The following is a 12,063-nucleotide window of genomic DNA, read 5'->3' as shown; positions in this document are numbered from 1 at the left end:
GCACCAGGGTCTCCATCACTGGAGGCTGGTAAGAATAGGCTGGGTAGGCATAACCTGGGGGGGATTTAGGTAATATCACCCTCATTTTGAAGCAGAAAGGTAGTCGACATCAGCACTTTACCAAGCAAGTGCCTGTGATCCTGGGATAAAATTTAAAACAACCCTCAATAACTGTGGCATCTATCAGTGATGCAGGGAGCTGTTATGGGCATCCTGTGACATGGGGTGGTCATGGGTTGCTTTTGTATCCTAAACTCTTTCCGTGATACATCCTAAGTAGCTGAACATGGTGATGCCAACTAGACCTATTCCACAAACAACACTCGAGGCTGCAGAGTGGCACATAAGTTGTGTGGGAACCACAAGGCATGGCACAGTCAGGAGACAGGGTCACAACTGCTCCACTTGGCTGTATCCACGCGTCCATGGATACATGCATGAATGCATGCATGCATGCATGCATCCATCCATCCATCCATGTACTGGGTGTTGATATAGGGCTGTCCCAAGGGCTTTGACAGGGGGATGAGATCACAAAGCACTTGTCTCTCTCCTGTCAATGAATTATAATGCAGAAAAAAGCTCCATAAGCATAACAGCCCATGGCAAGGCCACCAAGAAGCACTGAAACTCCAGGTGCCAGTGGGTTCTGCCATTGCCCATCACGCTCTGTTTGTGGCTTTTCAAGTAGTTTTCCATGACAGAACACAAGCCCCATTCATGCCCTACAGAGACAAAAATCTTATTTCTCCAGTCTACTTTTCAGAACTTTGCAAAAGAAGGGGAGCTAGCTCTCCCAGCTCTCAGTCTCCACCCTGAGTTTCTCCTGAGATGGCTTCTCCCTTCTTGGGGGACAACTTTGGCTCTCCCACATAAAGGCTCTTGATGGAAAAGGCACGGGAAACTTGAAGTACGTTTGGCTGTAAGGTGACTCTGGGCATGTGCTGCAGTGGAGGAGGAACAGAGTCTAAAGCAGACAAAAATGATAAAAGAAGAGGGAAGCTTTGATCAAACAGAGAGTGGGAGTGGGGGTGCCAGAGATGCCTGCAGAGATGGAAGCAAAGGCAGGAGAGCGGAGGACTTTTTATGTGAGAAGATACATAATTCCTTTGGAGTCAATCAAAGGAGGGCCAGAACTGTCAAGATGCAAATTACCACTCATCTCCCCTAGCATCCCTGAGCCAGTTTTCTCCAAGAGCCATGGGCATGTGGGGACAGAAGAGATCTTAAACCAAGTAATTTGGGGGCTCCTTTCATTTTCCTCAAAGATTCCAATTCTTCAGGTAACTTCAAATATTATTTTTCAGTTTTCCTGTACAATCAAGAGAATGAGAAATGTCTGGTATTTCCTTTGAGGGACAGAAAAGCTCCTCTGCATCTCCTGGACTCCAGCAGCTAAAATTTCAAAGAAACCCCAACAACCCAGCAACAGAGAACCATGCTCTGAAATACTGGAAAAGCCCCAATACTTATGAGAGAGACTCTAGAGACTTTATGGCTATGTGTAAAAAGGCACTATGTGTACAGGCACTGTGGCTTTCTGGATATTCACCAAGTCAGTACTACCAGGAGAAAAGGAAACAACTCAGCAAAACAAAACTGTTCACATCATCTCCAACAGCAAGGAACTTCAGGAGCAGCAACAAATAGTGTAACTCTGAGCACTACCATTAGCTGAGGCAACACTCATATTTTACAGATCATAATTTTGTTTATATTTTTACATTGAAGGCGGCACTTATAAAATATGGAATTTCTCCAAGGAGAAAACCTAGGTGGGAACAGAGCAACATCTGTCATGCATAGACAGCCCAGGCATGCACCACTTGGGATTGGGGAGGAGCTACCTGAAGAAAGTAAGACTGGAAATAATTTCTCACAGCCTGGGATCTTACTGGTGGAGGCTGAGACACTGACATCCAGACTCAGCTCTGGAGTGATTGGTACCAGAGGCAGTGAAGCTCATCTGACACTGCCATCGCCAGCTTTCTCTGCACACATTTCAATTCAGTTTCCCCAGTGTGAAATCAAAGTACCTGCAAGTTTCTCCAAAACACACAGCTGCACAGAGAAGAGGAATCTTACTATCCTTACTGAGGAGCGGCCTTCAGTATTCAATCCTTCTTGGCAATCACAGAGCTGGTACAGGAGAGTGAGATTCTGCACATCTTGCTTGGTGTCTGCACTTTACAGCACACAAAATACCTCACTCATAGGACCCCAGACAGCATGAAGTGAGGCCTTGCAGACCTGCTGTTCACACAGCTGTTTTTTGGGGCCTGAAGGGAGGTGTCTCTGCTTCGTACTGGGCACCCAAAAGCCCTGGATGGGGCACTGTTATTGGAAGCATGGAAAATATTAGCTCAAGAACAGGCTAGAAACAGAAGCATGATATGACTCTGTCCAAATCCACTTCTCTCCATCTCCCATGTTCTCCCAGGTATTTGAGTCTACTATTCCCTGAGCACATGCCCTTAATCCTACAGTTCTTAGACACAAGCATCCAGAGTGATCACCAAAACCAACAGTGCCTAAGTTCTCTTTCCTTGTGTGACACCAAAGCTATTTCTTCCCCTGCCATCAGGACAGAGTTGAGAACAATTTGCTCTTCTGAAAAAGTAGCTACAGACACCTGCAAAAGCTGCACTAGGTAAAGGTCAAACCTTGCACTGCCAGACCTGCATGAGGCCAGGACAGAACAGCAAGGGATGCAGCATGTGTGCCAGCAAAACTGTGCTGTGCCGAGATTAGCGCAGCCGTGACTGGAGTGCAGGAGAAGGGAGCCTTTGTAAGGCTCCCTGAAGTAGGACAAGAGCAAGAAACGCTGGGGATTTGGGTTGAGGTGTTCTGAGAGAGCGGCGTCTGCTGTGCTGGCAGCAGAGCTCCTTGCTGAGACAGTAGATGCTGCTCCAAGAAAAATGCTGCTCTTCCCAGATGACAGGGGAAATCTTGTTTCTGGGCCCCCTATTTAACACAAACATGGACAGACCAGCCACGTTTATTTAAAAAAAAAAAAAACAACTCCACAACCCAATAGACCCTGATGAAACAGAGTAATTGAGAAGAGATCAACACCTATTTGTCCAAGACAGGTATCTTCCTAATGAGGCCTAACCAGGGCATTTCCAACCTTGTTTCCCCTTCCCTTTCCCAGAGAGCTCAACATTTAATGATTTCTTACCTAAACTGCTCGTTACTGTCCCACCAGGCACTGCTGGGGATCGTGGGGGATGACACACTTAGCCTTCACATCAAAGCCATGATGCTGACAGTGCAGTTTTCACTGTCAGCCAGGGATGTTTGGTTTTCCTGGCAGATCTTTTTTTAAACACACTTCAAAGAACCTCCTTTCATTTTTCTTGACAAACCTCAGACGTTAGTACACCCCCTTGTTTTCTGCCATCCCTCATGCTGCTTCTCCCTCACACCGATTCCCTCACTGCAGAACGCACCGAGGCCTGAAAAATTATGTGATGGGGGTTGGTTTCTTTTTGGCAATTAACATTCACAAATTATTTCAGCTCAGTATGGTGGCAGTTTGTCCCTGAAAAGAACCTTGACCTAAGCATTGGGCAGACAAGGCTGTGAGGAACTTCCAGGTGCAAAGAAGATTATAAACCCACCGGGGTTTGCTGGAGACGTGGACAAACACCTGAAGCAATGGCTATCAGAGAGGCAGAGACTTTCACCTCTGGGCTCCTGAGCGCAAGAGAGACATGGAGCTCCTCAGAGGGCAACAAGGATAATCGGGGGACTGGAGCTCCTCTCTTACAAGGAAAGGCTGAGGGAGTTGGGCTTGTTCAGGCTTGGGAAGACTCAGAGGGGACCTCATCAGTGTGTATCAGGACATGAAGGGTTTCTGAAGGATGCAGCCAGGCTCTTCTCAGTGGTGCCAAGAAATAGGACAACAGGCAATGGCAACTGATGCACAGGAAGTTCCGCCTGACCGTGAAGAACTGTTTTACTGTGCAGGTGAACAGCCACTGAACAGATTGCCCGGAGAGGGTGCAGAGTCCCCCTCACCGGAGAGGGAAGGCAAGAACCCTCTGGATGCAATTCCTGTGCCACGTGCCGCGATACCAAAACGGCTGGAAAATAAACTTTCTAACACGATCTGAAGCACTAGAAAGCAAGCGTTCTTTATATATGTAGAACACTAGAAGACTATCTCTGAAAATTTCTATTTTCTATGTTATTTATCAACCCTGCTTGAGCATGGAGGTTGGACCAGATGTCCCACCGTGCTCCCTTCCTATATGACCCGTTCCATGCTTCTGCGATCTCTGCTGCCCTATCTGGATTGAAATTTACGAAAAGGATAAATTAAATCAGAAAAACCGCAGGTGAGAATTGTTCTAGCTGTGACACGGGAGGAAGCGCCCGGGGTCCCACGCGCCGGAGGTGGAGGGGAAGGAGGCAACTATACAGCACCCCTGCAAATGACGCCTAGGTGCTGAGCCCCCTTCCACGCTTATATCGGCCAAGAGCAGCGTCCCCTCCCGGAATCGCCGGTACTTTCCCGCTCCGGTGACAGCGCCCGCCGAGCCCGGCCCGGCCCCTCCCCGCCTGAGGAGGGACAAAATGGCGGCCGCTGGCGCCCCGCCCCGCCCCGCCCCGTGTCAATCAGGGCGCGCGACCCGCCAGCCCAGCGCGATTGGCTGCGGCGGCGCCGGAAGTGGCGCGCGGCCGGGGCGCGCGGCCGGGGCTCCGCGTGCGGGCGGTGGGTGAGGGGCGCTGCGCTCCCGGCCCCTCTCGGCCCCTCTTCCTTCGGGACGGCCGGGACACCGCCCCACCGGGCTCCGGGCCACAGCGTGGGCTGCCTTCCCAGGCCCCGTCCTCGCAGCGCTCCAATTCCCGAGGCTGTCGGCGTCTCCTCGCCCCCCGCCACCATGTTTGTCCTGGTGGAGATGACTGACACTGTAAGAATTCCCCCCTGGCAGTTTGAGAGGAAACTGAACGAATCCATTGCTGAGGAGCTAAACAAGAAATTGGCCAATAAGGTAAAGCGTGGGTCACGTATAGGTTCATGCAGGCATCACAATATCATCCCTGAGCGTTTCTTGTTTTTATTTGTGACTGTTGAGGTGCGTGCGTGAGCTGTCAGAGTGGCTTAGATATCAAGGCCATCCCCTGCGACTTAAACAAAGAGACAGCCACGTATCATCTCAAAGGGGACATTTTTCTAATGACTGATGTTGTAATGGGAAGATACTGAGACACCAGATGGGGCAGAGAAGCGTGGAAGTGAGAGCAGCTGCTGGTTTGTGTTAAAAAGAGCAATCCAAAATGCAGCCTGAAAAACAAATGCAAACCAATTCATCCAGTGGGAAATTTAAAGGGAAAGAAAAAAGACTGTATAAACACATGTAGAACAGTAATACTGGAATACTGTTAATAGCTGATTTGGTCTGTGCTTAGTAATTGCAATACATGGTGGCAGTTTGAAGTTGGTCTTTGGTGCAGGATGTAAAAAGTGTTTTCTGGTGGACCCGGAGGTCAGTTTCCCTGTGCAGCCCCGGGACTGTGATTAGCATATGGCTTTCAACATGAGGCAGGTGCAAAACTCAAAATGCAGCTGTAAACGTGAAAGGAGCTCAAAAGAGCAACCTGAAGAGATCGAGGGTTGTGGATAGCAGATTATACAGGCAGGTTATAAAAAGCAGAAGTCTTTCTTCATCCATTGATGACCAGTAGATGCCTCAAATTTTGTAGGCAGGGAGGCTGTCTCAGAACTAGCAGAGAAACCAAGACTTTGCCTTGTGTCTCCCCAAAACTAATACAATATAAGACAAAGGCAAGCCTAGAGGCTCCTGAGAGTGTAACTAGCAAAAAGCATGTTTAGAATTCGGACAAGCTGTGGGGCTGGTGAATGATGGGGAGCTGTTGACTGTCTTGGCAGCCCAAGTTCTCTCACCGCCAATGATTTCCCCAAGGGTTTATCTTTGTAGCAGTGTTCTTTCCAGTGCCAGTGAAAATGTGCTCCCACAACACTTGGACTGGGGTTCCCCTATGCTGCTGGTGGTGTTGAAGGCAGTGTTCCAAAACAGCCTCCATCCCATCTTGCCACGCCTCTGTTGCTGCCTTTTGAAAAGGTGTGCGTAATGTACGGATTCCGTCATTTGATTGATTTTACCTGGTGGGTTGCTTGATTTTCTGCTCTTAATTTTTTTTCTGTTAACAGGTTGTATACAATGTTGGGCTCTGCATCTGTCTGTATGATATCACAAAGCTGGAAGATTCATACATATTTCCTGGGGATGGTGCATCACATACCAAAGGTAAGTGCTTTTCCTCAGTTATATTGTGTTGCAGAAGGTTAGTTAATGATCTGGAAATGTAAGCTGAGTTGAGTTCTTAGGGAAAGTAACAACCTTAAGTTCACAGCCTTAACTCTGTTCCTGTTAGGAGGGCAAGAGGAACATGGTGTAAGTCTCTTACTTTCTTTGCACTTTTGGGTACAAATACAGGTTTAAATAGCCAGTCCTCGTCTTCTCCAGTAGCCCACCTCTGTTCTACAATTAGAGCCATAGATGTGGGGTAAGGAAAGGGTTAATTTAGTTGAAAATTATTTAAAGTCTGCACAGAGAAAGTAAGTTGTAATAATTGGTCCGCATTTCTTTGATTTTTTTTTTTCTTTTTGAAGCTTACTTTCCCTAGCTGGGATATTGAAACCTGTTTGTACATACAGCATTTGCACAGAATTTAATGTGCTCTTGTACTAGCTGGAAGTTTTATGACACTTTTGTTGAAACTTAGACAGATCTGGTTCATCATACATTTCTAGTGATTTTTTTTTTATAAGAAATTACTTCTTTACTTTGACTCTTGGCAAATCTGAGTAAAAACTCAAAGTAAGTGCATAAAACCAATTTTTTTTAAAGTTAAAAGAAGGGTTTAAACTGGTAAGAGATGCATTTTTCTAGTTTCAGTTTACAGTCTGGAAAGATAGGTTGAGCACATAAAATATCTCCTGTTAGAAGGGAACTGCATTGACTGTATGTGCCTCCCCTTGTCTAAATTTTAACTCCAGTAGAACTCATTTCCTGCAAATAAAAGTTTCTCTAATACTGAAGGAGGATGTCAGGCTTTCCTGCTTGCTTTAATCTCCGTTCAGCTTCTCAACTTAGAATTATTCCTTGAAGTGAAAGAAGAGAACATTTCTCATGAGCTCAGGAAAAAAGTCTGCTTTCAGAATGTGGGGTAGCACTTTGATAAATCCCGCTGTGTCTGGTAATAACTCTCTCTTTAATACACTGCCTAGTTTTATGTAAAAGAGAAGCACTGAGGAGGTACAAGTAAAGTGATGTTAAATTTCTCAGAAGCATTGTTTGGCTGAGATTGTCTTAGTATAGCATTTTTGTAATAATAATAAGCCATGTGCTTAGTTAGAAGCATTTTATCTAGCTTAGGGGGAAAGTCTTGTTTAATCTGATAATACTTGATTCAAAATATTTCATTTAACAAAAATACAGCATTGCAGACAAAGATAAAAGGCAGAACTATCATGAGAAAGTATAGTTTCAACTGATACTCTTGACTGTGAAGCATTGTGCTTCCATCATAACTGAACCAGAGGCCATGCTCCATGTTTATCATCTTACACTTTCTGTGAACTTCTTGCAAAACTGAAGAGCTGGAGACAGGACACTGCTGATCAGCTGCTGCCAGAATTTGTACAAACCAGTTAGGAATCAGATCTCTTATTCCTGTTTTTCTATCCAATCAGTGCCTGTAAAGAAGTTGTAAAAGAAACTGGGTATTTTAGAGGGCATATAGGATGTGGGATTTTGTTTTAATGGTTGCCACCCTGTTGAGAAGACTATAGTTTACTAACATGGACATAACACTAATGATTTGTTTTCTTTTAAGTGCATTTCCGCTATGTGGTCTTCCATCCCTTCCTGGATGAGATTCTGATTGGACAGATTAAAAGCTGCAGTCAGGATGGCGTCCACGGTAAACCACAACTTCTGACATTAGGGACACGTGAGCTGTAGAGTTCTTGGGTCTGTTGAGACACTGATTTTGGCTGGAATAATGTTCTCTGTGGGCTGGTTAATGGCTGTTACTGGCCTCCAGTGCCGCTCTGATCTGAGCGTGCTTGGTAGTTTGAGGCTGGCAGCTTCCCCTGAACTTGGTGGTTTTGTCTGCACTCCCTTTTCCTTTTGCCCAAGAATAACAGGCAAGCCCCTCTGGAGCACAGACTGGATTCCTTTCCTTGCCTCAGTTAACAGAATTTGTTTTTTTCGAAGTGGAACTATCGGCTTCTGCTGGTCTGATGTATTTCGTGTTGGTCTGATGTATGCAGTGCTTTGCAAATTTGTGTTCATTTCCTGTACCTGAAAACATGTCAGGGAAATGTCTTTGTGAGCACAAAGTGCTGCCAGAGTCATGGAATATATAATTGATGAGTTCTTTCCTCTAGAAGTCTTCCATGCAAGGGAGCTCTGCTGCTCATTTGTTAAATTAGGACAATAAGGTTACCTTGACTGCTTTTGTTGCTGAATTTGGGCAGTCCGTTCCCTAATAAAATTCAACATCATGAAATCTCAAGGGGGATGTGGGGGCTGTTCTAACTTTATATTGGTCTTTATTTAACATACTACATCTGTGATTTCTAAGCTCTTTTTTGTCACAGACCTCTATAGCATCTGACTCATTTCTTGGAACGCTTTCATTTCCATTCCTGCTCCAAACAACCTTTTCCTTTCCCAGCGGGCACGAAGACTGTGCCCTCTGTTGCTCTATGTACTTTCAGCTGGGTGTCTGCTTTGCTGCCAACTGAAATTGAGCGTTGAGGCTCAAAGAATGATTCCTGCATAATCTCAATGTCCTTCCTGAGAGATGAAGAAGAATGAGCCTAGAAATGCATTTTAGGAATCGCTGTGGAACATCATTTGCAAAGAATTGTTTTGGTCTTAACCAAATTCTTTCCTCTGCAGTTTCTATTGGATTCTTTGATGATATTGTCATCCCACCAGAATCCCTGCAGCAGCCAGCAAAGTTGTATCCTTTGATCACCTTTGATAACTTTACTACTTCATTTCAGAAGTTTGTGCAGTGCTGGCCCAACAGGCATTCACCACTGCAACAATGAAGGTGCTCAGCAGCAGAAGCTAAGCCCTTCTGTCGGGCAAGTCGCACAGACTGTTATCACAGCTAGACAGGCCCTCACGCTCATTAGGTTTTGCAGGATCATTGTGCCCGCTGATAGAAATGAATGGCAGTGTCCCCTGCCCAGTTGTAATCCCTGCCTCCAGTCTTGGCTGCTGCTGAAGATAGAGTGCAGGTTTTACCACATCATGTAATGTCTATATACGTGTCTGGTGTACTTCAGTGTGGTAGGCGAGGTTGTCTTGAGTCTGAGGAGGTTTGCTTGCCTGGGGTCTTTTCTGTTGCTGGGGGTTTTTTTTGGGATGTGTAGACCAGCAGCACACAGCTTGATGCAGGAAGGTCATAAAGATGGGGATCCTGGGCTGCACAGACGATGACCTGGGACAGCACTTTGTGGTTTGGGAAATAATTTTGAAAAGGCTTTGAGTTGAGTCTATTCTTAGAACTGTCAGAAAGTGATCTGTCAAGCAGAATACTGTTTCCCTCCTTAATCCTTGGCCAGTGATGAAGCAGAGCAGGTGTGGGTGTGGGAATATGAGACAGAAGAAGGGGCCCATGACCTTTACATGGACATTGGGGAAGAGATCCGCTTCCGAGTCGTGGACGAGACGTTTGTTGATACGTCACCCACCGGTCCAAGCTCTGCAGAGGCTTCCACTTCAAATGCTGCAGAAGAAGTCCAGAAGAAAGAGGCACCTTACACTCTTGTGGTAATTATGTGCATTAATTGTTACAGCCTTGTGAGTGTTGTGGTTTATTCAGTGTCTAAAATAGCACCCCTTTCCCAAGGAACTGATTGCTTTAAGTTGACTAGGAAGCAGTTACAAAATGAAAGGAGTGGAAAAGGGCAGAAATGAGGTTGTTCTTGTGGTTGCTGTTTTCTGAGTGTTTTCACTGGAACATTTCGTGGTTGTTGGTGGTTAACAGCCTCCTCTGGGAGGCTGATTTAAAGCAAACTGCATGTGCATGAAGAGTACAGAGCTGGGAGAGACACATAAAGGTTTATGCGGACTGAACAGTCTTTCCTTGCAGTGCTCTGGCATAAAACCTACCTGAGTACAATGTGTGAGAAAGGTGGATCTCTACCAGTGGCAGCTATGTTCCATAACTTGGATGGGAGAGATGTATTTTTAGGCATTTTCCTCTATTCTCTATGCAGTTTACAATTGCATGCTCTCATCTTCTCTTTGTGAACAGGGATCAATCAGCGAGCCAGGCCTGGGCCTCCTGTCGTGGTGGACAAACAGTTAGCTCCCATCAGAGCCTGCTCCACAGAAAGTCTTTCTGGTGGATGTTTGGGGGGATAATGGGACTCTGTGCTGCTGTTCATTGCTCCTCTGAAGCTGAATAAGGAATTAGACCTGCCATTCCGTTTTCCCTTCAGCTTCCAAGCTGCCAGAGAGAGACAGTTGCTTTCAAGAAATGTCTTCACTGATGTGCAGAAGTGAATTTACAGGCACAAAAAGCCTTGAGCGCAGCAGATACAAACTCAGCTGGAGCTTTGGTCTCCTGCCCCGGAGGGAAAATTGTGGAGGTCTTTGCTTGCCTGAATTAAAGAAGGAGTTGACTTCAGTGAGTAAAGGCAGAAAAGAATACCTATGGAGAAGTACCACTCCTTTGGCTGGGAGCTTGATCTCAGAGGAGTGGAAACTTGCCCTTTTTTTGACAGGAAATGAAGAGACAGCAAAAGGCTACAGTTAGTAGAGGTGTGGTACTCTGGAGCCCTGGGAAATGCTGCTGCTGGAACAGCAGGGGAGGTGGTGGTGATGTTCTGCTAAGAGTGGGAACTTCAACCCTGGCTGAAGTCAGCCAGAAGGAACAGGAATGACAGTTTACCCAAAAGTAACTCAAGCTTAGTGAAGATGACCACTGTGAAAAACTACAGGCTGCTTATTGTACTGAATGGAATGACTTTTTTGGGTGGGCTGTATTTATGCAGAATGACCTAAACTGTGCAGGAGTTAAGGACTGAAATGGACCAAGGCTGCTTTGAGCAAGCTACATCCTTGTTTGTGGGGGGTGTTAATACCGTAAGTGGAATAAATAGTAAAAACCACACAGCCTGCCTTCCTGTACAATTTGTGGGGAAACGATTAGCTTCCTGCCTAGCAGGAAGAAAACACTTGCCTCCTGCAGTTTAGCTACTTGGATTTCAAGGCAGACAGAGTTGAGACCAGCGCTTTGCTCTATGCTAACAGCCAATGACAAACAATTGCCATCACCCTCCCTGACAGCAGTACAAGGAAAGGAGGGAACAAAACACTAAGTAAAATCTATGCAGGGCCCATTGCCAAGAGAGTGATGTTGCACATAATTACAAAGCTAGCCACGTTTGGCAGGAAGGAGCTGTAATTCCCTGGGATAGTGGGTCTGCTTAACCTCCAACTGTGGAAACAAAGCCTGAGTCATCAGCGCCCTCCCTGCAGCGTCGTTAGAACCCCTTAATTCTCAACTGTTATTCCTGGTGCAATGCCCTAATTAAAAGGGAGTCTAGAATTCTTTAGGTTCACATAGTAACTGAGGTCCATCTGTGCACACAATAAGCTTACTGAATGCCACCTACAGAGCAGCAGTGCTCACACATGCAACCATCTAGCTGTGGTGGAAACAGTTGTTCGCAGAAACCCTCTAGCTGTTTGTATAGGTGGAAAGTTGGGTGAAACAAGTGAGGAGCTTCCACACAGGTTGTTCTGGGGTACCGCCAGGGCAAGGGGAAGAAAACAGTCCAGCTACTCCAGGTTTTGCTCAGCTCCTTTTGGAGTCAGGGCTCCCAGGAATATAGTGAGGTGGTAGCAATGTGGTTTTGAGTGCTGTTCTGATGAGAGACTCAAGGCGTGTTTCAGGAAACGAACCGTGCAGTTCTGGGAAAGCAAATAGAGAAGGTGTTCTTTGCAAGTTTGTCATTGCTGCAATAGTGGCAGTGTTGCCCTGGACAGGAGTGTAGGGGGA

General features: G+C 46.1%; 1 protein-coding gene across 1 annotated transcript; it reads left to right on the top strand.

The window, feature by feature from the left end:
* Nucleotides 1-4,671: 4,671 nt before the first annotated feature.
* Nucleotides 4,672-11,164, top strand: POLR3H (RNA polymerase III subunit H). The gene is made up of 6 exons (XM_005527664.3): nucleotides 4,672-5,000; nucleotides 6,182-6,278; nucleotides 7,870-7,956; nucleotides 8,943-9,006; nucleotides 9,617-9,824; nucleotides 10,312-11,164. The coding sequence occupies exons 1-6, from the start codon at nucleotides 4,890-4,892 to the stop codon at nucleotides 10,363-10,365; spliced, it is 621 nt and encodes a 206-aa protein (XP_005527721.1). The 5' UTR covers nucleotides 4,672-4,889; the 3' UTR covers nucleotides 10,366-11,164.
* The last annotated feature ends 899 nt before the right edge of the window (nucleotides 11,165-12,063 follow it).

Source organism: Pseudopodoces humilis, chromosome 5, assembly GCF_049639895.1.
Source record: "Pseudopodoces humilis isolate 2021_Gansu_Grassland_sample_001 chromosome 5, ASM4963989v1, whole genome shotgun sequence".
NCBI classification, from domain to species: Eukaryota; Metazoa; Chordata; class Aves; order Passeriformes; family Paridae; genus Pseudopodoces; species Pseudopodoces humilis.
The sequence above is the reverse complement of the archived record's forward strand: the minus strand, read 5'-3'. Positions and strand labels throughout refer to the sequence as shown.

Coding starts and splice junctions, on each gene's coding strand:
- POLR3H (XM_005527664.3), top strand. CDS start 4,890: ATGTTTGTCCTGGTGGAGATGACTGACACTGTAAGAATTCCCCCCTGG. Junction 6,279..7,869: donor TGGTGCATCACATACCAAAG/GTAAGTGCTTTT, acceptor TTTTCTTTTAAG/TGCATTTCCGCTATGTGGTC. Junction 9,825..10,311: donor AGGCACCTTACACTCTTGTG/GTAATTATGTGC, acceptor CTTTGTGAACAG/GGATCAATCAGCGAGCCAGG.